The sequence below is a fragment of the Erythranthe guttata genome, chromosome 13 (genome assembly GCF_056151865.1).
Source record: "Erythranthe guttata isolate IM_541 chromosome 13, IM_541, whole genome shotgun sequence".
Taxonomy (NCBI): Eukaryota; Viridiplantae; Streptophyta; class Magnoliopsida; order Lamiales; family Phrymaceae; genus Erythranthe; species Erythranthe guttata.
In genome coordinates, this window is record NC_142545.1 from 12,918,125 (window position 1) to 12,944,722 (window position 26,598).

General features: G+C 40.7%; 4 protein-coding genes across 4 annotated transcripts; 3 read left to right on the forward strand and 1 right to left on the reverse strand.

Moving 5' to 3' along the window:
* The first annotated feature begins 649 nt into the window (after nt 1-649).
* LOC105976224 (uncharacterized) lies at nt 650-3,128 on the forward strand. The gene is made up of 3 exons (XM_088812440.1): nt 650-1,062; nt 1,136-1,276; nt 1,727-3,128. Exons 1-3 carry the CDS (start codon nt 650-652, stop codon nt 3,126-3,128), a joined length of 1,956 nt encoding a protein of 651 aa, XP_088668566.1.
* Nucleotides 3,129-8,246: 5,118 nt separating this feature from the next.
* Nucleotides 8,247-10,015, forward strand: LOC105954253 (uncharacterized). The gene is made up of 2 exons (XM_088812441.1): nt 8,247-8,525; nt 8,876-10,015. The coding sequence occupies exons 1-2, from the start codon at nt 8,247-8,249 to the stop codon at nt 10,013-10,015; spliced, it is 1,419 nt and encodes a 472-aa protein (XP_088668567.1).
* Nucleotides 10,016-11,587: 1,572 nt separating this feature from the next.
* Nucleotides 11,588-12,478, forward strand: LOC148765951 (uncharacterized). Its single transcript, XM_088812442.1, has one exon. It carries the CDS (start codon nt 11,588-11,590, stop codon nt 12,476-12,478), a length of 891 nt encoding a protein of 296 aa, XP_088668568.1.
* A 9,382-nt stretch (nt 12,479-21,860) lies between these two features.
* Nucleotides 21,861-23,641, reverse strand: LOC105957114 (serine/threonine-protein kinase WAG1). Its single transcript, XM_012981039.2, has one exon. It carries the CDS (start codon nt 23,559-23,561, stop codon nt 22,089-22,091), a length of 1,473 nt encoding a protein of 490 aa, XP_012836493.2. The 5' UTR covers nt 23,562-23,641; the 3' UTR covers nt 21,861-22,088.
* Nucleotides 23,642-26,598: the final 2,957 nt, after the last annotated feature.

The window sequence follows — 26,598 nt, forward strand, 5'->3', positions numbered from 1 at the left end:
GAGCACGGGAACCCAAAAAATTTGCGGTTCCCGTGCTGTTCAACACGATAACATCAAAAAAAAAAAAAATTAAATATATAGTTCGTGCTGTGTAGCACGGGAATATCAAGTCCCCGTGCCGCAGAGGACGGAAACTTGTGGTTCCCGTGCCATGCAGGACGGGAAACCATGAACGATCGTGCTCTGCGGCACGGGAACCCCAAATTAATTTTTTTTTTATATTGTTATTTATATACTAATTATTACTTGTTATATCTTAATAGGGTACTGATGGTGATTTTGACGATGAGTTTAGAACTGAATATGACAAACAGTACAACGAGTACGAGGATCCCAACATGTGTTTCGATGTTCCTCAAGACACACCAACAACTTCTGAGGATCACAGTCAATATTACAATGTAGGTGTTGAGTTTGAAACTGGGAAAGAATTAGTGGAATGGGCAAAAACATGGCTGCTACTCATGGTCATCGATTGATAGTAACTTCAAGAAAGAAAAACGTGTATGTAGTAATTATATGTCATTTGTCTGGGAAGGGACGTGAAAAACGAACCGAAGGTGTGAAACAACGGAATGTGGGAACAAAGAAATGTGGATGTCCTTTTCGTATATACTGTAGCAAAAGTCGAAACGATGGACTATGGCGAATGAATTTAAAAAATGGCACCCACACTCACCCGACACTACCGTATCTTACCGGACAAGGACCGGATAGTCGTTTGACACCAGAAGAATACGAGGTAGTGAAGTTACTTAGAAGGAGCCACGTGAAGCCGGCATTAATCATGGATCGATTGAGAAAGGATAATCCACAGACATCAACGAGTGTGAAACATGTCTACAACCAACTTGAGAAGATGAAAAAAGAGAATATGGCGGGGAAGACTGTGATACAACACGTGATGTCGAACCTTCAAGAATCTGGATATGAATATTGGTATCGAAGTAATGAAGCTGGTGATACACTTACTGATTTGATGTTCGCTGCTCCTATTTCATTGAAACTTTTGCGGTTATTCTCTCACGTTATATTGACGGACTGCACTTACAAAACCAATAGGTATGTTGTTAATTAGTATTTAGTATTGTGCTATTTTACATTGATTGCATTTGATATTTATGTATTTACGTAGGTATGAGATGCCACTTTTGGAAATAATTGGAATCACTCTTGTTGGTTACAATTTTACAATTGCTGTTGCTTTCATGTCACATGAAGATGCAAACACATATGAATGGGCTTTGCGTTGTTTGAAATGTGCATTGGGGGGCTGGTACCTAATGTGATATTGACGGATCGTGAATTGGGACTCATCAAAGCAATGCCCCAAATATTTCCAGATTCCGCTCATTTCTTGTGTTTGTTTCACATCAATAGAAACGTGGAAAAAAATGCATCGAAATTTATTGGTAGTACTAAACACGGGCTTATATTTCGGCGCATACATTGGGCAAAATTAGTGGAATCAAAAACAGAAGAAGATTACCATGAAAATTACGAGGAAATGGTTAGACGCTATGGTTGTTACCCCAAATTGATATCATACCTTAACGATACTTGGCTAATATACAAGCACAAATTCGTCAAAGCATGGACTAATAAGATTTTGCATTTTGGGAACACGTCGACATCTAGGTATTTTTGGTTTCATTATCGTCTTGTATTTTATATTATATTGTGGGCGTTTTTAATTATTAGTTGTTATTTTAATGGCTATTAACAGGGTGGAAAGTGCTCATAAATCGTCGAAGGGTTGGATTAGTGCTTCTACCGGTGCTGTGAACACCATTCAATATCAGCTCGACTCCGGGGTTGAGTATCAACTAACCAAGATCAAGGGTGAGTTTTCAAAATGCAGTTTAATCCGGTTGCATAAATCATCGTATCCGGTATTTCAGGGTTTGATATGCAAAGTCACACATAAAGCATTAAATTTGCTTGATGATGAGCTCAAAAAACCGGGGTTTCAAGACCCATCTCTTTGTGATCACGTTTTGTGGGTTACTCATGCACTTCCATGTGCATGCCGAAATGCGTTGAAAATCCAGCAACGTGATACATTTATATCTATGGATCTACATCCATTTTGGAGTACCGTGCATGTTGAAGAACCAGAAATACCTGAAGCACAGATGGATCGTGAAACAAATATGATAGACCGAATAATCAGACTAGCCACGGAAGTGTTAGAAAAAGATTATATGACCCAAAAGATGACTGTTGATTACATGAATAGCACTATTCATCCAGACACCATCCACTTGGCAGAGCCTGCATATGTTATACCGAAAGTAAGGCCAAAGGATAAACCGAAGAGAGATAAATCCGGTTGGGAGTACCCACCATTCCCGCGGAAGTCGTCTACTGATGAAGAAAATGGTAAATCGTCTGCAGGTTTTAAGGGTCGAAAAAGTACTTCTACCAGAAGCCCACCATCGAAAGTAATCGATCCCGGTTCTGGTCGTGGACGAGGGCGGGGTCGAGGGAGTGGTAGATCAAGTGATGAATCTAATGCCAAACAGAAGAGTAATCCTATGCCTCGAAAGGAACCGGACGATGAGCTCAATTTCAGATCTTACATCCCAGGTTTTGTGGCAGGATCTATTGTGTCGTATGTTAATGTTATAGCAGATGGAAATTGTGGGTACAGATGTGTTGCAGAAGCAGTGTTCCGAGATAAGCACAGATGGAGTCGTGTAAGGAGAGATTTGATTGCCGATATGTACGAGCTATTTGGTACGTACGCATCGCAAAATGGTCAAGATGAAGTCATCCGATGGATTACAAGATGCGATTGGCAAGAAGGACCGTGCAGTCAGGACAAATGGATGTCATTTCCGGATATGGGAATGTCGATAGCGACTAAATACAATGCGGCTTTGGTCTTATACGCCGTTGGCGGAAGTATAACCTACTTACCTCTAGTTGGTTTGGGTGAATTATCCCATATGATCCATATGGTGTTGTTAGGAAACCATTTTGTCCTTATCCAGTTACCGGTTAATTGTCCTCTACCACCTATCACTCCACAGTGGCGACCTGTTAGAGCCGCAAATCTTGCCCACTTGTCGGAAATGTTCGAAGAATGCCTATACATGTGGCGTCGTTTATCTAGGTTGGGATAGGCATTTTATTTTAGTTGGTATGTATTTGGACCTTGTATTATATTATTTTAGTTGGTATGTATTTGGACCTTGTATTATTTTATTTTAGTTGGAATGTAATAGAACCTTGTATTATTTTATTTTAGTTGATTTTATTTTAGTTGGAATGTATTAGAACCTTGTATTATTTTATTTTAGTTGGAATGTATTAGAACCTTGTATTATTTTATTTTAGTTGGAATGTATTAGAACCTTGTATTATTTTATTTTAGTTGGTATGTATTTGAACCTTGTATTATTTTATTTTATTTGTATTTGAAATTAAACCCGAAATAAAAATAACATAAATAATAGTCAAACAAAAATAACATAAATAATAGTCAAACAAAAATAACTGAAAACAGTGAAGCAAGTACAAAACATAGCCAAATGTCACAAAAAACAAATAAATGTCAAACAAGTACAAAACATAGCCAAATGTCACAAAAAACAAATAAATGTCAAACAAATATAACGATCGTCTACTGTCTACCCCTAGACCTCCTCGAAGTGCCACTCGTCCCACCCGGTCGCCGACGCGGTGGTGGCATCTCCATAAAGTCGTCGTCGTCGGAATCTCCAGTGGGGGATAAACCTAGAAAACGTGCGTGTGGCTCCACACGAGGCTGTAACTGCACACGTAGATGCTGGGGTATCTCGTGCATGTGCGGATGGATGATACGCACAATGTCATAGAAGTCCAGCTGAATAGGAGGGGGGCGTACTACTGGCCGTGGTCCTTGTGGCGCTGGATCCCGGTTGATGACGTACTGATGAGTACGAGGAACGTACCACTCCATGTACCGACTGGCAGTCTCAGACGGCGGCCAGGCTAATGTCCTACCGTCCAACGTAATCGAGCTGGCAGCCAGGTCCATCCACTCCTCGCCTGGAGGATCATACCGTACCTGGTATGTCTGCCCTCCAAGCAGACCACGTAGGCACGGCTCTCTGGACTGAATGTAGCACTGCGGTATGGTCTGTCTAAAGCCAAACTGCCGAAGGACGCGATCCGGTAAATATGGCTCGATAATCTCCATAAATTGTATGCACCCATAATATAATGTACGCGGAACGCGTCTATGTACGTGCGGACCGTAAGGCATCCAGTCAATCTGGAAAATTAGATAAACGTAATAAAAATTAAATTTACATAATAATTAATAATAAATAAATTCAACAATTAAAATACATACCTGATCGGCCTGCATATCATCAAGCATCCTTCAGACCGATAACAAGTCCGAAATACCCTTGCGTGGTTTCCATTTCAGGAAACGAGGCTGCATCTCCCTATAATCCGAATTAATAGGTGCTCGGAAAGGGCGAAAGTACTCATAAATCCAGCACTACAAATAAACGAGACTATATTAGATTAATATTATATTAAATTACAATATATTATATTAAATTAATGTACTATTAGACTATATTATATAACTACCTACGTTATACTAATTATAATAATATATTATATTAAATTATAGTATATTATATTAAATTAATATATTATTAAACTAGATTATTTAAGTATACAAGTATTTAACTTATACTAATTAATACTACATTATTAACATAATCTATTGAGTATAATATATTATGTTAAAATACTACTTAAATACCTGAAGCAGTAACGTGCAACCCTGTAATCCCTTCACGTGGGCCCTACTAACCAAGTCCAATTGTCGGTATAAATGAGCCAAGACAGCTGCACCCCAAGCATACTCGTCGACGTGCTCGTGATCGGAAGAATATCTCATCCACGTTGGCTTGAACCTGTCTACACTCCGGTCGGGGAACAAAGCCATACCGATCAAAAACGTCAAATATCCTACCACCTTCTGCCGACAAGTTCGGGACCGACTGCGCACACGCTCCACAAACTCCGACCATTTTATCCCACTATTGCCGAGCTTGGCATGCGCCTCGGCCATGTCCAAATCAAGAACCTCAGCTAGCAACAACTCACACATAGGCCTCTCCTCAACAGAATCACCGTGCACTGCTAGACCGTCAACACGCAACCCCAAAATCAAATGGACATCATGTAGGGTTATCGTCATCTCACCCCAAGGCATGTGGAAACTGTTCGTTTCCGGCTGCCACCTCTGTATAAATGCCCCCATAAGTCCCTTTTCTACATTTTTAATGTATAAGTACTCGAGTGAGTCTAGGCCAGATGCCTCCAGTAGCTCTAACTCATCCTGCCCGTAAGGAGCCATGAGTTGCTTCAACTCATGTTTCTTAAAATCATTAAGCGCAGTAATCCTTGACTCACATCGCCCGACGCTGCGCTCCTATAGAATTTCTAATTTAATTAGAAAAAGTATATTAAAATAAATATATTTAAAATATATAAAAATAAATATATTTAAACTTACATGTCCTGCCAAATAATGTAGTAGGGAATATGACTCTTGAAACTAGGAATCATCCTCCAATCAGTCGGTCCTCCTGGAGCCGGACCATGTAACACAAGTGGACCACTAAAAGTGTCGAACTCGTACCGAGACTTCCGTGCGCGCGCGCAGTCGGGACGGGAACATCATCAAAATCGCTCCCAACATGGTCCTGCTCCTCCTCGTGTCCCTCGTAGGGGATACGAGAATATGCCCCTACAGATCGAATGCTACCCGCCATAGATCTAGAACTATGATCTATGTGGGGAATCTCGTCCACGACGGGTAAATCAGTGTCGCGCTCCATAACTCTCCTACGACGGTGAGATGCAGTCATACGAATGCGCCCCGCTTCCGCCGCGGCTTCCCCGCCATACCGAAATTTAATCTTCGGAACTTTATCCGAACTCGAAGAAGCACCCATAAGCCCTTTCCCCTTGTCCTGACGTGCCATCTGTAAAAGATAAAAAAAACTAATTAAATAAAATAATATCAAAAAAAAAAATAATAATAATTTGGGTTTCCCGTTCTGCAGAACACGGAAACTCAAAATTTTTGAAGGCCCCGTCCTTCAGAACACGGGAAACTAAAAATTCTTCAAGTTCCCGTGTTCTTCAAGACGGGAACTTTAAATAATTTTTTTTTTAATTTATTTCGGAAAATTAAAATTTAAAAAACAGTTTGAAGCTCCCGTTTTATAGAGCACCAGAACGTACAGCTCCCTGTGTTCTGGAGCACGGAAACTCGAAGAACATTCAAGTTTTCGTGCTCTGCAGAACGGAGAGTTCAAAATTCTTGAATTCTCCGTTCTGCAGAGCACGGGAACTTGAATGTTCTTCGAGTTTCCGTGCTCCAGAACACGGGTGCCGTAAATTTTCTTTTTTTTTTTCCCGAAATTTTGCTAGATCTAATCTTAAACATGTGTTTTTACCTAAATTGGAAATAAAAATAATTAAAAGTAGTAGGAAATCGAAAACTTACCGGAATCGAGCCTCGTTTGTACGGTTTGAATATCGAAAAATTTTACGAAATTCGAATTTCTAGAGAGTGTTTGGGAATAGGAGAGAGAAATTGAAAGTTGAAAAAATTAAAATGAAAAAGGTACCACTGCAAATAAGCCAATTTCAGTAAAAGCCCCGCTGCAAATAGTAACACTCATACAAATTGAATAGTACTAGGAACAATGGATTTTTTTGGGGTGAATTGTCTTTTGCACCTAGGGGTGCAAGTTGGAACGCAATTTCCAATTTCCGCCGGTTCCGATCCGAAAAGTTCCGATTTTCGAACAACTTTTTTAATTTCGACTTCCGAAATTCCGATTTCCAAATGTTTCCGATTTTTTTGGATTGGAATTGGAATTATGTAAAATAAATTTTGAATTTTTGATTTCCGATCCGATTTAATTCCGAAATTAATTCTGAAAAATTCCGATATTTTTCCAAAAAATACACCTATAAATAATATATATTATATAATATTTATTTTCCGAAAAATACACCTATAAGTTTTCTCTTAGGATTTTGACATAATGAGTTGCTGTTACAAGTTTTATTGGATATTATGTTATGTTTATTTTTATTTTATTTTTAACTAAAATTTTGTAGTAATTAGTTTTACTTTTATCGACGTGGATGTTCTTATTTTTTAAAAAGAGTAACCTGCAAAAACTACCCCTGTGTAATTTCAAAATAGCAGAAACCCCCTTGTGATAAATAAACTAGCAAAAACCCCCCTATGAAATTTAGTGAAAGGCAAAATACCCCATAATGCACTTTCGTGTGCCACACTCGCTATGTATGATAGGATTTTTAGATCTGAAATTACATAATTGCCCCTCAAATTATATTAATATATGATTTCATGAATTTTTCATATATGTTTCCCATAAAACCCTAATCTTCAATTTTCTCACCTTCAATTCCAACCTCAACATCTCGTTCAGCCACCTCCCAGACTCCAACCACTGCAGCACATCAGCACATCCTCCATCAGGGGTTGCTCTACTATGTATTTTTAAATAAACTAATTGATATGCATATTAGCCCAGCCCAATAGACCCACATTTACTGGGCCACAAGCCCAACTTAATAGTTATTTCTACAGATGCCCAATCACATCCAGATAAGGTTGGACCCGATAAATTGTCTCGGCCCGATCAATAAAGTATAAATAGAACTTAAATTCATTTAATGAAGGTACGCATTTTTTATTCAATCACTTCCTCCACAAAAACTCTCTCAACTATTATTATTATCCGCACGTCTGACTTGAGCGTCGGAGGGGTTTCCGCCGGATCAACCCCCGACTTAGATTACGTGTTTTCTGTTCGCAGGATCCGTGAGTAAATTAAAGTTTTCAGGACTATTTAACTCGTGTGCACGTGACCTACTTTGTTCTCCCAGCTTCAACACCCAGGTGATTTATTTAATACGTCATCATTTTGGCGCCGTCTGTGGGAATGCAAACCAGATCACGTAGCCAGCAAGATCTTCCTGAGTCCACTCGGAGAGAGAATGACACAGCTAACAACCTCCCAGTTCGAGGAGGCTTTGGCTTGCCACCTCCTCCACGTGCTCCGGATCCACCACGCGAGGTTCAGGTGATTCCCCCTCGGGACCCACCACTCGCCGATCCTCCACTACAGGCTCCACCTCTACCTGCTTCCCGAACGGTTCAAATAACCGAGGAGGCACTCCAACAAATGATAACAAAAGCTTCTACTCGCGCCGCCACTGATGCGGTGGCGCAATACATCGCCACGATGGCAGCAAACGCTCCCCCCGCGATCCCAGCTAATGCTCCACCCGCAATGCCACCCAGGGTACAGCAACCAGCCCAGAACAATGACGATCGGATAAGTCCTCATCCACCTCCGATCCAAGATCTCGGATGCAGCTATTTACCAATCACAGGGAGCCACAACCCAGACAGCAACGTCACCATTCACTCCAACGGGGTGATGCGTCTCCACGAAGAGCTCGTATCTTTAATGAAGGAGAAGACGAGATAAATAGTAGAGTATCTCGCCAAAACCAGTTCCCCTGATTGAATAACCCAATTGATGGAAGAGCGCCAGTCCCACCAAGGCGCAGTCTTTTCACCCTAAACATCCTCAACGAGGTATTGCCTCAAGGAGTGAAAGTATCAGGCTTACCTCAGTTCGAAGGAACTACCGACCCGCAGGAACACATAGAGAAGTTCCACGCTGTGGCAAATTTATATGGCCCAACAGATGCAACAATGTGCAAGATGTTCCGCACCACTATTTCCAAGAGAGCCATGAATTGGTTCAATGCTCTGCCCACATGATCAATTGACACTTTCGCTCAGTTATCATTGCGTTTCACCAACCAATTCGCCATCAATAAGCAATATGCTAAAACTCCAGCACATCTCTTCTCTATCGTACAGAGAGACAATGAAACACTCCGCAACTACATCAGGCATTTTGTGGAAGCTGTTCACGAAGTTCCCAGTGTAGGACAAGACATGCTCTCAGGGATTATGCAGCAAAACCTGAAGTCGGGTAGGTTCAAAGAATCTATCGCAGGAAGACCTCCTGGCAACTTAGATGAGTTGTTAAATCGAGCTGAAAAATACATACGCATAGAGGAAGCTTCTGCCAATGCTCCTCCCAAGAGGAAGAGAGAAGATGACCGCCCGGATATTAGGAGACGAGATGATCGACGTCCTCCACCCCCGCCTCAAGGCCAATCATCTTCAACTTATAATCGATTCACTCCACTCAATACTCGCCTCACAGAAATACTTCATGTGATTGAACAAAAAGGTCTGGTAGAGCCTCCACGCCCAATGCAACCCAACGCGAAACGAGAAAGATCGGATCACTATTGTCGATTCCACAAAGATAAAGGGCATACTACCGAGGAATGTGCGCAACTCAAATTGGCGATTGAGAGGCTAATCAAGCAAGGCCACTTAAGCGAATACATTGATAAGCCTCGAAATAAGCGCCGTGATGATCTTCCACGCCGAGATAACAATCGAGATCAACAGCAACGACGGGAAGAGGGGGGTCATCGGCGCGACCCAGATAACAATGATAACCAACTCACCCGGGGAATCATCTCCTTTATCTCCGGAGGACCGGCAGGTGGCGACTCACAAAATGCGAGACGCACCCTCGCTCGATCAGCACGTATGAATCAAGAACATGCTTCTCCATCCGCATCTATCTATCAAATACGAAGACCTGATCATGGCATAGTCTTCAACTCCTCAGACCTTGAAGGTCCAGAGGAAGATCATGTCGATGTGTTGGTGATAACAGCAACGGTGGCCAACTTCTTAGTTAAGAAGATATTAGTGGATGGTGGGAGCTCAGCCGACATTATGTATCTCCACACATTCAAGCAGCTAGGCATAGATAACGCCCGGTTCAGTCCCATCACTACACCACTGAAAGGATTCACGAGAAAGGGTGTTTTATCCATGGGGGAAGTAGAGTAACCCATCTCCTTAGGGGAAAATCCTTGTCGAGTTACGAAAATGATAAAATTCCTTATCGTCGACAAACCATCCCCTTATAACATCATCCTAGGAAGGCCCAGCGATCCATACATTCAAGTCTGTGCCTTCATCTTACCACCAAAAGTGGAAATTCCCCACTCCTTATGGAATGGGAGAGGTACTTGGAGATAGGCGTCTCGCTCGAGAATGTTATGCAAGAGCTCTACGTGAACCATCTAAGAGACCTAATCTTTTAGGGAAAGGAGACGACACCCCGAGACAAGATAAGTGAAAATGGGTCAACGCAGTCATCGAAGCTGATAAAGAAATCCTAATCAGCGTACCCGACGACACCGCCAAGCTAGCCGCGGTTGAAGAGCTAAAATCAGTAGAACTCGTACTCGGAGATAATTCCAAGCTTCTCCGCATCGGCTCTGATCTAGATGAAGAAGTGGAGAATCAGCTAGTTAACTTCCTTAGACACAATGGGGATGTTTTTGCTTGGAAAGCTCAAGATCTGACGGGAATTCCTCCCAAAGTAGCATTGCATCGACGAAACGTTGATAAAAGATTGAAGCCGGTCAAGCAACGTAAAAGGACTTTTGGTCCTGAGCGCAACAAACATATCAAAGAGGAAGTGGCAAAGCTCTTAGATGCAGGCCACATTAGATCGGTTCAGTATCCCGAGTGGTTATCCAATGTGGTATTAGTACCTAAACCCGGAGGCAAGTGGAGGCTATGTGTAGACTTCACCGACCTCAACAAGGCATGCCCGAAGGATCCATTTCCCTTACCAAGGATCGACCAACTCATAGACTCAACCTCAGGGTGCGAACTTCTCAGCTTCCTTGATGCATATCAAGGATACAACCAAATATTGCTCGCCCCAGAAGACCAAGAGAGAGCTAGTTTCATTACTGACCAAGGCTTCTACTGCTATCGAGTCATGCCGTTCGGTCTCAAGAATGCAGGAGCTACTTACCAACGCCTGGTGAACACGATGTTCGCGGACTTGATTGGTAAGAACATGGAAGTATACATTGATGACATGCTCGTCAAGAGTATTAAAGTCAATGCTTCTCCATCTTACGTAAAGACAAGATAAAGCTCAATCCCCTAAAATGTTCTTTTGGAGTTCGAGGCGGAAAATTCTTAGGGTACATGATATCACAACGGGGAATTGAAGCCAACCCGGCAAAGATTGAAGCTATCACCTCCATGGCCCCTCCCACATCGATTAAGAAGGTCCAACAACTTAACGGTTGTTTGGCAGCCCTAAACCGATTTATATCCCGGTCAGCTGATAAGGGCCTTCCTTTCTTCAAGGTACTAAGAGGTGGGAAAAAGTTTGAGTGGAATGAGGACTGCCAAAGAGCCTTCACAGAATTGAAAGCATATCTCACTTCCCCGCCTCTACTAACGAAACCCTAGCCAGGAGATACTCTCTTCCTATATTTGGCTATTTCTGCTGATGCCATTAGCGCAGTGCTCATTCGGGATGGTGAAAAAGGTCACCAACCAATATATTACATAAGCCGAGCTCTCCAAGGCCCAGAGCACCGTTACACCAATATGGAGAAACTTGCTCTCGCCCTCGTCAATGCAGCCAGAAAGTTACGTGCGTACTTCCAATCGCACCAAGTGATAGTTCTCACCAACTATCCCCTTAAACAAATATTGAGAAGTCCCGAAACTTCCGGACGATTAGCTAAATGCGCTATAGAGCTAAGTGAATATGGGGTTGAATTCAAACCACGCCCAGCCATCAAAGCTCAAATCCTGGCAGACTTTGTAGTAGAGATGACTACATCGGAGGAGAGCACCTCCATACCCACTTGTATCATCACTGTCGATGGATCATCCACCGCTACAGGAGGAGGCGCGAGTATTGTATTAACAAGCCCAGATGGTGATGAATTCGAGTATGCTCAATGGTTTGATTTCAAAGCCTCCAATAACGAAGCCGAATATGAAGCTTTGATCGCTGGTATCCGCCTCGCTTTAGCAGCGGGAGCTCGCAAACTCATAATACACAGCGATTCCCAGTTAGTGGTCAACCAAGTCCTTGGGACCTATGAAGCCAAAGAAGAATCCATGGCAAAGTACCTTGCTCTTGCACTTACCCTCCTCTCAAAATTGGACAGCTATGAGATAAAGCAAGTACCACGAGCCAACAATATTGATGCAGACAAGTTGGCCAGACTTGGTAGTTCCATGGCAAGCATTGGAAGCCGGAAAATCACCCTCCTCACGGCTTCCCAACCAGAAATAGTCTCCACCGACGGAGTGAATTGCGCCGAAGAGAGCGAACCCTGTTGGATCACCCCCATCGCAAACTATCTCAAAAGCGGGGAACTTCCGACTGACATCGCCCAAGCAAAGAAAATAAAGGTAAGGGCGGCCCGTTTCCTAATGATAGGTGAAGATCTCTACAAGCGAGGGGTTCTCCTTCCCATATCTTAAATGCCTTAACTCATCAGCAGCAGACTATGTGCTTCGGGAAGTACATGAAGGCATTTGTGGTAATCATTTAAGTGGAAGAAACTTAGCTCTCTAAATATTGAGACAAGGTTACTATTGGCCCACCATGCATGAAGATGCGAAAAAACTAGTGCAGAGATGCAAGCCTTGCCAAGAACACGCTAACATCATTCATCTCCCCGCAGCACTGATGCAACCGATTGACAGTCTCATACCTTTCGCTCAATGGGGAGTTGACTTAGTCGGTTCTTTTCCCCCAGCAACAGGAGGACGCAAGTTCCTCATTGTAGTTGTAGATTACTTCACCAAGTGGGTAGAAGCAGAACCTTTAGCTCGCATTCGAGAAGAAGACGTCATCCAATTCCTTTGGAAGAACATCGTGTGCCGCTTCGGCATTCCCCGTTCCATTATTTCGGACAATGGAACACAATTTTGTGGAGACAAAGTCAAGAGTTGGTGCCTTGGCTTATCTATTAAGCAATTCTTCACTTCAGTTGCAAACCCCCAAGCAAATGGTCAAACTGAAGTAACCAATCGCACGATACTTCAACATCTCAAGACAAGGCTGGGAAGTGCCAAGGGAAAGTGGGTTGAAGAATTACCCAATGCTCTGTGGGCATATCGAACAACCCCACGAATAGCAACAGGAGAATCTCCATTTAACCTAGCTTTTGGAACAGAGGCTGTAGCACCCGTTGAGATTGGCGAACCCTCTTGGAGAGTCATCAATTATTCACCAGCGGCAAATGAAGAAGCAATGAGAGCTAACCTCGATCTCGTCGACGAACTAAGAGAGATTGCATCCATCCGACAGCAAATGTACAAGAGTCGCATGGCGAAAGTTTATAACTCCAAAGTCCGCCCTCGCTCTTTCCAAGTAGGAGATTTAGTTCTCCGCAAAGCCGAAGCCTCACGCCCAATCGGTAAACTCGACCCGAAGTGGGAAGGACCATATAAAATCACACAAGTGGTCAACAATGGAGCATATCGTCTCGAGAACCTCGACGGACACCCTATACCAAGAACCTGGAATATAGGGAATCTCAAAAGGTTCTACGCTTGTGGTATACATCCACCTTAAATCAAATTTGTTTAAGTTTGCATCTACATCTTCCTCATACGAAAGTCGCTTAAAAACAACTACCCTTGCAGACTTCACAACCTTCCACGTCTCTCTTCATGCAAGAATGTCTCTAAAAGCTCGAGAAGAGACTCCATAACGAGGTGCGTAAACATCCCGCCCAAACTGGGGGGCAATTGATATTACCTACATCAACATTCCATAACACATCTCATCATCTTCTTAACAGATTAAGAGCCAATTACGAGAGGATGCCTACCGCCCACCACTCGCCCAAAGAGAGAAGATACTCCGTACTATCTCACAAAGGGTAACACCACTTTTACTAAGTCATATCACACGCACATTAGTGGATATCTATACTAAACAATTACGCCATCTCCTTTGACAGGCAGGGTCGCGCAACAAATCACCGCAACTCATGAGTTCATCTCATATCTCGGAATGCGAGAAACATAAACAACCCCAATATGGGGTACGTGATCCCAAATACGCATCACTCCAACTTATGAAACTATTAAGTCTTCAATACAAGTACTTGAATTTGTTTTTTTTTTTTTATCCCGATACTTTTCAGGCATAGAGACACCAAAGACAGTAGACATACTACTCATACACCAAGCACGGATGAGCACAAGGAAGACGTAGAAGAAGAATAAAGTCTTATAGTCACATAGATTACTTTTCAATATTTCGATTTATTTGTTTTTTACAAGTTATTTCCCTTCGCCTCACGGAAGCTTATGACAATTCGCATTTTCTATTAATGATTAAATCAAGTTTTTACTTTACTCTCGAAGTTATTGTTCATATACTGCTTAAACGTTACGACGGGTTCATATCACTTCAACCCTACAATCACTTAGAGAAATTAAGATAATCCATATAGCCTGGCCAGCTGGATTATCTGAGTCTCTCTATGTTGATTTACAGGGTCCTCATGTTTAAAACGTGGCCATGGTCTAAATAATATTACGACCTACGAGGTCCAAAATAAAGGGCATGATCCCAAAAATAAAAATAAAAAATCTTGAGAGACTGATCCCCTCATCAAGTACATTGCGAACAATGTTATATGCAAAACATTAGTGCGAAATCAATAAATAAGAAGGAACAATAGCTTTGACAGTAAAATAAACGTCTCAAGGTGCAAACAAATATAAAGTCATGAAGCATGCCAAAATACTAGTGGACATACCCACTTAATAAAAATAAAAAATAAAACCAAATCCTTTCCTAAGAAAAGTAAATATAACATCACACCAACTACACTTTACGAGCTGAAGTAGCTTCGGTAGTCCGGTCATCCGCTTCCGCATCCGAGGCTATTTCAGTGCACTCGGCATCGATATCCTCTCCCTCATCGGGAATGTCCTCTTCCATACCTCGAATAATCTTCTCATCAATTCCACCAACCTTGCGTAAGTACTGACGACATGTCCTAACCAACGGAGCATAAACCCCAGCTATCGCTCGTTCTTCGATCATAGCTCGACATATGTCACTCTTCTGAAAGCGACGTTCTCCTTCTAACATAACCGACTCCTTGTAAGCGGCTCCAGCTGAGGAAGCCAAAAATCTCTTCCCCGTAAACTTCTCGGCATCATACTTCTCCTTCAGCTCGTCATAGCACCGATCTAGTTTCATTAGTTCAATTTTACTCGCCTCAGTCTCGCTCCTACTAATCTCCAATTCATCGGTCCTCTGAATGAGCAGAGTCTCAAACACCTCTAGTTTGGATTCCGCAGCCTCCAATTGAGCCTTTAGCTCTTTCTCCATTGCCTCCCAACCAGCACGCTCCTCATCATTGGTCTTTTCGACTTGCTCCACCTGCTCCACTAGATACCTCCATGTAGCCATAAGCTATATCAAAATTCAGACAGATAATATTAGATTATCGAGACTTATAATTTAAAACGAAAACATATTAACTTAAAACAAATGTTTACCCGACACATGTGTCCTCCAGCCAACGAAAGCATATGAGCACGACCTTTACCCGACATCCGACTTCGGTCGTACTCCCCAACGAAACCCTCGGTCTTCCTCAGCGCGATAGTATGATCGGTCGTATCCCAAAAAGAATCCTTCCCCTCTCGGTTCACCCCGTACGTGAACAGGCATTTGCCTGCACCCCCTGAAGGCACATGAGAAACCTCAGTATCCACTCGAGGCCGCCTCGGTGTTGGCACATACTCGATCTCAACCAACTCATCGTTCCCATTATTAACCACTCGATTCAGCTCATCCCCCTCAACACTATGATTACGATTATCTCCACTCACATGCAGGGCCTCCACGCGGATCACTTCGCGCGATTTGCTACTACTTGATTTCGCTTGCTTCAAAGGATCCCTCTTCACTTGCTTTTTCGCACCTCCAGTAGCCTTCTTCCGAAGAGCCGCGAAATCAATACACCCATCTAAAAAAAAAAACCAATTTACTCACAGATGGATAAAATATAATAACAGAGACAAGACAAAATAAGGCACAGAGGCATAAAACATGTAGACTACACGCAACGGTGTAGGCGCCTGACCATTTGGAATAAGACAACTCGGACGGAACTCCAAAGCACACAACCTCGACTCCTTAATAAGTTTCTTCATATTCTTCATTATCTTGAAAAATTCGCATACCGGATTCCAAATAAGGGGAACATCGGACGTCGGAGCCCTCACATAAAAAAATAAAGTACTCCATTTTTCCCACTTCAATTTAATCCCCTTCAAAAATCTGTAAGGAACCCGATGATGTGTGCAGAAGAAGGGTAAATCACTTGAACGGTGTAGGGTAAACAAGGCCTTGAACATCTCAACACTAATCGGTAATCCTACTTCGCTCATTCTTTTCCGAAAAGCTTCGAACGTGAGAATCACGTTCGGAGTTAGTTGACTATATCCTACCCGAAATTCCTCGCATATCTTCAAAAGAATTGAGTCAGGCACAATCTGCGAGGAACAAGTCAAATATGCGACATATTGGGTGTGGAATCCAACGGGAGGTGCATACAATCGCTCACCTTTCTTAGGCAAAAAACATCTCAATATTCCTCGGAGCCCCAACTAGCTGACGAAGAATACCGAATTGAGATTCGGTTAACGAAGTATCATAATCCACCAAACTCAAATTAAGTGGTTTTATTTTCTTCCCTCTATTTTTGTCTATAATGACATCTTCGCGTGGAATGTCATCACCATCTCCCACATCTCCATCCGGAATTACATCACTCTCGGATCCCTCGGATCCCTCGGACTCATTAGAAGAACTCGACTTAAGCGATTCTTCACTATCACTCCCAAAATCCATAAATTGAGACCTAAGACGTCTCCTACTAGTACCAACATCATCACTAATATTAGAATACCAACATTTGATGCCAAAAAATCACCCGGAGAAGAAACAGATCGACGCTCCTCGAAAACGGCCGAAAAAAACCCCTCCACGCGCCCGCATGCGCCCCCACGCGCGGCGGACGCGCCGCCACGCGCCTCAGACCCCCCCCCCCCCCCCCCCCCGCGCGTCGAGCGGGTACCCCCCCCCCCCCCACCAGCCCCACCTACCCTCTTCTTCTTCTCTCTCTCTCTCTCCTCCCTCCCCCTACCCCTACCAGCCCCACCACCACCCACCCCAACCCCACCAACTCCACCTACCCCCTTTTGTCTCTCCTTCTCTCTTTCTTCTCTCTCCACTCCACTCTGGGCTCCGTGCCCGACTTCCCCCACACATACCGATTGAGCGGCTCCACGCCGCGCGGAGCCGAGCCGCGCGGCTCCGTCTACTGGTTATGCAGCAATTTCTCCGGATAACCCTAATCGCGTGCAATCGGAACACGATGTTTCTTTCTCCGGTGCAAGTTTTATACCGGAACTCGACCCAATTACCTTCCATATGGTTCCAAAAGTCATCTCGGTCTCTACAATCGACTTTCGCAGGATAATTTTCAACTGTTTCGCCTTCCCCACTTGGGACATATAATTATTTTATCTGCTGATCTTCTCAGCCAGATAATAGATTCTTTTCTACAACGAAGTATATGGAGCAAAATAAAATAGAGATATATAAAAGAATAAATTTGATTACTCACCCATATTTATTCGACGTGGTTCTTGATACTCTTCTCTACTGATTTCACAAGGACTTACCTACTCCTAGGCAAATTTTAATATTTGTGCACTTTAAATATGGATCCGCTCACCGATTCGAGCCCAAAATAATAATAATAATTTTTTTTATTATTATCCTCACGTCAACGATACAAACAAGAAGATCGAAATACAATTCTACTCTCGACACGATCCAACACCTCTCTATAATTCGCTCCCGCATCGATTCGAGAGTGGGGGGCTTAATGATATGCCTATTAGCCGAACCCAATAGACCCACATTTACTGGGCCACAGGCCCAACTTAATAGTTATTTCTACAGAGGCCCAATCACATCCAGATAAGGTTGGGCCCGATAAATTGTCTCGGCCCGATCAATAAAGTATAAACAGAACTTAAATTCATTTAATGAAGGTACGCATTTTTCATTCAATCACTTCCTCTACAAAAACTCTCTCAACTATTATTATTATCCGCACGTCTGACTTGAGCGTCGGAGGGGTTTCCGCCGGATCAACTCCCGGCTTAGATTACGTGTTTTCTGTTCGCAGGATCCGTGAGTAAATTAAAGTTTTCAGGACTATCTAACTCGTGTGCACGTGACCTACTTTGCTCTCCCAGCTTCAACACCCAGGTGACTTATTTAATACGTCATCACTAATTAAATTGAAATATTATAAAATTTTAATGATCAAATTAATTATAGTTTTCTTTTTTAAGATAATTCAAAATAAAACAATACATAATTTTGTAAATTTAAGTTCGTAGTGTACGAATAATTTTAAATAAAGAACTTATATGATAATTTAAAAATAAAATAAAATAGAAACATATTCTACTTTTCTGATTAAAATTTATAATAAAAATACAACAGATAAAATATCTATAAATATAAGAATTTAAAATATTTAACAGCTAAAAAATGATATACCAGGGTGTTTATGTCTTTTTACTTTGGGTAAATGTTTAAATTACTAAGTGGTCAAGTGTGCTATTTAAAACATTTCACAGGGGGTCTTTTGCTAGTTAATTTATCATAGGCGGGTTTGAGATTACACAAGGGTACCTTTTGCACATTTCTCTTTTGAAAAATTATGAACATTTTAGAAAATTTCGGCTAAGTTTTGAAATTTTAAAGCTTATGTGATTTCCGATTTTTTTCCGAAATTCCGAAATTTCCGGCCTTTTGGAATTGTAATGAATTTTTAGATTCCGAAATTTTTGGAATTGGAATTTATTTTGTACTTCCAAATTTTTTTTGGAAATTTTCCGAAAATGCTAATTTCGATCCGATCCATCCGACTTTCACCCCTATTTGCACCCATGATTAACCCAAATTGGCGCTTTACCCCTTCACATTTCAAAACTGGCAATGCCCACCCTTAATTTATAATCCTTATGGCACAATGCACCCTACATCAATTTTTTATGAGATTTTAAGCCCAAAAAGTAATATAACACCATATTTTAACTTCTGAAAGGTAACAATTTAAAGCCCTATTCTAAGTAATACATTTATTTCTATCAACTAGACATTTAAAAATAATACTAGTGCCCTACAATTCTTATTCTATTTTTATTTTTTAGTAGATATTAATAATTAGAAATTTTGAATTATTTTGAAAATTTAAATTGACTCAAAATTAGAAATTATATATAATGTTTGTTTTTAATGCAAAACATATAAAATAAATCATCAGTTATGTTTTTAATATATATGCAAGTAAAATAATTAAATTATATTAAGTAAGAAAACAAAACGTAAAGAATAATGAAAATTCCTTCAGAACTGTGTAAAATATCGTGATATATTTATTTGTTTTGGCTAAAATATCACTAGAAATTAAGGTATGGTGCATTTTGCCATGAGATGTATATTTTAAGGTGGGCTTGCCAATTTTAAGATGTTAGGATGGAAAACGCCGAATACTGTTAATGATGGGGTGCAAAACGCAATTCACCCTTTTTTTGCGATATCTTATGTATGTTGTGTTTGCAAGAATATTGAGCTAATTGCACATAACCCCCAGTGTAATCTTGAATAGCCAAAAAAGTCCTCATGTTATAAAAATTAGCAAATACCCCCCTATATTTTGTTTGATAAAGAACATCGTCCCTTTTTCTGAAATTGGCTGCTAAGTTATATGAAATTACTAAACTAACCCTGATATTTTTTAATAATATTTTAATTTTAAATAAATAAAATGCATAAAAAAAATAATAAAAAAAGATGAAAAAAAATAAAGAAAAAAGAACAAAAAAATTCAGAAAAAAAAAGTTTTCAAAAAAAAAAAAATATAAAAAATAAAGTCAACGCCGGAGACCGGCGGTCAACAGTGGTTGACCGGCCGGAAAAAAATTCAGAAAAAAAAAAGTCAACGCCGGAGACCGACCGTCGTCGGCGGTCAACGCCGGAATCTGGCCGGAAAAAAAACATTTCAGAAAAAAAAAATTATTTTCTGAAAAAAAAATTAGGGGTTAATGTGATATATTTGTTTAAATTCGGGGTCAATGTGTAATATTTAGGAAGTTAGAGTATAATGGGTGGAATTGATAAGAATTATATTATGGAGGGTATTTTAGACTGAAGACATGGAGATGAGTTTAATTGAGAGACTGTTTTTTTTGTGAACCAAAACGCATTTAAGTCCCATGTGATGGCGTTTTTGCCATTTGCCCTATATTTATTTCCAGTTTCTTCTTAGATTTACAGTTTAATTGTAATTTAAATAACATATAATATTAAAAATTAGAAATAATAATATAGTAAATATAAGAATGTAAATAATAATCGTAAAATTGAGCTCGAACTCATCAAATAAACAATCCTCGAGTTAAACTCTAGCTCAATTGCACCTTTAATCTTCATCATTACTATTATTTTATATTAGTATAGTCGGATTTTGCCAATCAGCTAAAAAGCTTCTACCATTTTCAGACGGAACTATCCGCCCCTTTCTCCCTCAGCCCATCTATACTCTTTTCTTTATTTTTCTTATATCTTCTATTTTAGATTCAACCATATCCTTGATTCATCACCGTTGTCTTCCCCATCCCACAACCGCGCCATCCTCCTTCGTCACCATTGTCATCGATTATCACACACATGTATGCACATAAATTCACACACAACGGTCGTTGGGAAAGCAAATCTGCGTTTGTCTTTGGAGGGTATGAACGATAGTTATTATTGATTCACTTCGATTAGCTACATTAGACACGGTCATGGACCGGTTTTCGGTCCGGAACCGGCCCGTTGACCGGTGAACCGGTTCCGGAACCGTGAACCGGCCCGTATACCTCGGGACGGGCCCGGTTCTAGAAATAGGTGAACCGTGAACCGCCGGGCCGGCCCGGCGGTTCACCCGGATTTAGAAAAAATAAAAAGAAAAACTGAAAAAAAAAGCTTAAAAAAGCTGAACCGATCCAGTGAACGGACCATTATTTGTTTTTTTTTTAAATCCCCCCAACCCAATTTCTTCCTATAAATAACCTCACACCCCATTTTTCGTATAAAATTATGTTCAAGTCCTTTTATTTATTTTCTTTTGTTTTTCCTATTTAAAAGTAATTATTTTAATTTATTTATCCATCAAGTATTTTCAATATATATATATATATATATATATATATATATATATATATATATATATATATATATATATATATATATATATATATATATATATATATATATATATATATATATATATATATATATATATTCGGGCCGGGCCGACCTGTCGAACTGTGTATAGTACGGGCCGGTTCTGGTTCCGAAAAATATGAATCGCGAACCAGAGTGAACCAGCCCAAACCGACCATGGTCGTGTCTAAGCTACACGATACGAGGAGGATGTGATTGTGAATATTTGAAAAACGCCAATTAATTAGGAACAAATGGAGTAATGTCCAACTCTATTAGAAATGAGAATTACTTCAGGAAAGTTGGATCAAGATAGTTGTGTTTATACTTTATAGCATGTGATTTTGTTGCATGAATTATTGCATTATAGACATAGGTTTATTTTATTCACATCAATGTCACCTTGACTACTATGTTTGAGATCCAAAATTAAAGTCTACACTATAAATTGACAATCAATAATTACATCACTTACTACTATTCATCAATTTTTGGCATTCATAGTAATTCAGAAAATAAAAAAACAATTGAAATCAAAAGGGGGGAAAATATAATTATATTGTTGACCAAGAAAAGTCAATGCACTGGGAATTTCTGTTTGAATTTACATGTATGATGTATCATGTATGTATAACAAATCTCTCAAACTGTATATAGAGAAATCATTAACTTAATTCTCCAACATTTATCTAATTAACTTTGGTTTTTTTCACAAATTTGACAAGACTCACGCGCCAGCCAAATTAAATCTTTGTCTAATTAATTAACGTAGGAGTAGTAATTATGATTAGGATTTAAACCACTGTACTTAGACCCCTTAATCCCCATCAAACGGCTCACCCTCTTCCAGAAGCTACGCCGCCGCCTGGGCGACGAAACACTTACACCACCACCCACAACCCCCTTGCTCAGCTTGCTTCGTTTCACGGCCAGCCCACGTACCTCCGGCGGCCGGTAAGTCCGGATCAACGGCCATTTTATTCCGGCGAAGAACGGGTGGCGTTTGATATCCGTCGCACCCCTCTCGCACCCTAGCCTCCTCCTCGGGTCCATCACCAGCAATTTCTCGATCAAGTCCTTCGCCTCCGCCATCCCCGCCTCCTCCCTCTCCCCTTCCGCCGCCGCCGGAAACCTCACTCCCCTGGCGGAGGCAATGTTGCGGAGGGTGGACTCCTTGCTCCCTCCTTTAAACGGCGTCGTTCCGTACAGCATCTCAAAAACCAACACCCCGAAAGCCCACCAGTCAACCCCGTTGCCGTGGCCGTAGCCTCCGACCAGCTCCGGCGCCAAGTACTCGTGGGTCCCGACGCACGATTTCGAGAACGCCGCCGTGGGCTCGGCGATGAATTCGGCCGCGCGTTCCTCACGCCGCCGCCGACCGGTGGGGCCCGCCTTAACGATCTGGGTGGTGGTCGTGCGGTTCAGTTTAGGCGAAACGTCGGAGCGGAAACACAGATCGAAATCCGACAGCATAATGTGGCCGTCTTCGCGGATCAGAATATTCTCCGGCTTCAGATCGCGGTACACGATCCCCTGCGCGTGTAGATACTCGAGAGCCAAGAGAACCTCGGCGACGAAGAATCTGACCGCCCGAACCGGTAGCCGGTTCGAGGGTTGCTTGTGGAGCAAGGAATGGAGGTCGCCGTTTGGGCAATAATCCATGAGGAGACACGTGTAGTGCGAAACCTCCAGGTGGGCATACAGCGTCGGAAGAAAGGGGTGGTCGAGGGCGGAGATGATCTGCGCCTCCGTCTGGACGTGGGATACTTTCTTGGAGGTCAAGGAATCGCGGTCGACGACTTTGAGTGCGAAGTCGGCGCCGTCGTAGTCGCGGAGGCGGCACAGGAACACGCGGCCGAGGTTGCCGGCTCCGACGAGGCGGACGAGCTTGAGGTGGCGGAGGTGGAGTGCGCCGTCGGAGGATAAGGTGGTGGCGGCGTTAATGGCGGCCCAGTTGGGGTTGTCGTGGCGGCGGTGGGGGCGGGGGTGGGGGTTGGGGACGGCGGCGGAAGGTGTTGTGGTGGTGGAGGCGGTGGAGAGGCGGGACTCGTTGAAGCTGAGGGTGATGCTGCTGCGAGCTAAGCTGCTCCGGGCGGAGAGAGTACGGTCGGTGGTGGTGGTGGTGGAGGTGAAGCTGAAGTCCAAGTCTGAATCAGGTAAATAGTAAACAGAGTCGTCTTGCTCCATTTTTATTCGCTCTGAGTTTTTTGGTAATTGTAGTAACGAACTCATTCTCCTGTGTATATATATAGAGGCGAAAAGAAGAGAGAGAAAGGGGAGGAGAGAGAAAGAGGGGGAGGAGAGAGAAAATGAAAGGGGGGACAAATAATTAATGTTAATAACGTGTTTAGTTGATGAGGTTAAGTTGGGTTGACTAAAATGGTAAGAAAATATTAATTACTATAGTTAGCTTATTAAGGAAGAGTACTATTAATGGTGATGGGGGAGGGTTCCGAGAAATGAATGCAATGTTGGGGTTTTGGGGAGTGTAATCTGCACACCTCAAGTATGGGAAGCTTTTCTATTACTTGAAATTGGGATATTTGCAAATTTCAATCCATTCCGATTTAGGGTCGGTTCTGATTATAGACGAGAGAGACGTTTGTTTCGGACCCCTGATTTTTAGAAAAAAAATTAGGGGTTCCCGAAAAATGTTTTGTACTCTTTATATATATCAGTCATAGTATTTTAAATGATATTTAAAGTATATGAATAGTTCAACAATTTGAATAACCATAACTATATTATTTTACATAGTTTAAGCATCTGTTGGAAATATACACTTATTCTTGCACTCGATATGAACGAAATGTTAGCGTTTAAGATCAGTTATAATCAAGGTTGTAAAAAGCGGTAATCGGGTCGGAGGCGGTCAGGGACCGACTCACGATTAATCGGTGCGGCGGTGATTAATCGGTGATAAATCGGAAATAAATCGGTTTTTAAAATTTAATATAATATATTTGTAGATATTATTTATAAATACTCAAAACATAGATAAAAAATATTTAAACATAGTTATATCTCCATCATGTATATATTCTAATAACATAATAAAAGTTTAATAATAATAAAATCATAATACATAAATATCCTTATAAAATATAAATAAAAAGGCAATTTTTTTTGAATTTACATACATTCTTGGCATACATCATTAGTTCTTTAACAATAATAATTAACATAAACAAAATAAAGCATAAACTCATTTTTTTGTTATAAAAATCCCAACTTTTATTTTGATTTATAAAAAAAAAAAAAAAAAAAAAAAAAAAAAAAAAAAAAAAACCGATTTTTGACCGATTTTTTGCCAATTTTTGCCACCGAAGTTTGACCCGCCTTAAAGGTTTGACCGCCTCGGACCGCCTCAAACCGCCTCACAGGCAAAAAACCGATTTTTCAAACCTTTACACTAAAATCGTAAAGGTTTTGGACCGCCTCCGCCTCGGCGACCGATTAATCGGCCGCCTCGGCCGATTTTTAGAACACTGGTTATAATTAGTTAGATTATGAGTTGTTCTATCAAATTTTTATCTAATTTTTTTTCCAGCAATTTTTATATTTTTTGACAATCTACATTGTCTATCTCTAACTTGAAAAAGTTTCGACAAGTTGAAATATACTATATCTTATTTTATTATATTTAAACAAATGCTACATATATTCAGTTGTTCTACAAATATTTCTATGACTATTTTAAAAAAAATATTCTGAGCTCTGCATGTCTTGAACCGTACCCTATAGGAGCCTATTTTTACAAATTCATAAAACTCGCTAGATGAATTGCCCCCAATTTCTCAAGAACGACCCTGATTTCAATTCCAATTATTTCGATCTTCGAACTATATTTTTTTTAATTTGATACCTTGAATGCGAAGATTCGTAAGGTATAGTGTATAGTGTATAAGATGGTGGGAAGATTCATGTGACTTGAATGCGAAGGAATGGGCTTCATGCATGCATATATGGCGTCTGCCGATTCATCCGGTCGGCAATATCAACTGAATACTATAAGATATTATGTCATCGCTATTGTCTGTGTTTCTTGCACACACTCTTACTAATTTGCACTTTGCACCCCCAAACCTCAATTGGAGAAACTATAGATCCCTTAGATGTTAAAATCTAGTACTTACATCCTTAAAATTTTTGTTATTGGCAGGTGGCCCCCTTTAGCGGATCCGATCCACAGTGGCTAAAGTTTTTTTTTACAACTGCTCCCCTGAAGAAAGGTCTATTTATGAAGACAGTCCTCATTTTTTTATAATTACATCCATATATCCCCTGCAATTTATAGATGTCAAGAGAGGTTAAATAGATACGTGAGGGCATTTTTGGATTTTGATTATTAAATTAGTACTGGAAAAAATAAAAAAGAAAAAAGAAAAAAATTAAAGAAAAAAGTAAGATGTAGGTATTTTCTTTTAAAACAACATAGTATTTTTCAAAACTTGATGATCATTAATTTTATAAAATTATATGAAACATATATAGAAAGTTTATAAGCTATTAAAAATTTATAAAATGTTTTGAACCACTTAACTCTAAGCTTAACCAAAGTCTATATCGACAATTGACGAAACCAATCAAGTTTGAATACCATGTTTTTTTTTAATATCAGTCTTCATTAATAGAGTTGGTATATTGGTTGTTATTACTTATTATAGGGTTGTAAATGACTCGAGCTGAGCCAAACACATGGTCGTTTTCTTTTGAACTTTTAAAGTTGTGTTTGAGTTGTTTAGTATAAAAACCAGTCCAGTTCAACGAGCTTTAATCAATGCGTACACGAATCATATTCGAGTAACTTCATTTATCCTACATTTTTATCATTATTTTTTGTTATCTAATTCGAGCTCGCGAGATGCGAGCTAAGACGTAAAGTTTATCAAATAAAAATATACGTTCAAGCTTCGTTCGTTCATTATGTTAACAAACTGACCTCAAACGAGAATTTTTAACGAACGATCTCAAATTGATTAGTATCTTGATTTGATACTTAGCCCTATTACAAATCATAGCTCCCTCCTAATTTTTTTATTTATAATAAGGTTTAAATATATATATATATATATATATATAGTGGGTCCCCACATTGTGGTCCCAAATTTAACAGCCATGTTGACTTACTGTGGGCCAACGTGGGGGAGTTGGAGGATGCTGCCTGCCACGTGGTCAACAGCGGACCCACAATGTCGGTTCCCTCAGCTTATTCAAGTGAATCTCTCTAATTTAAATATGCAGTAAATTATTTTTTTAAATGGGTACT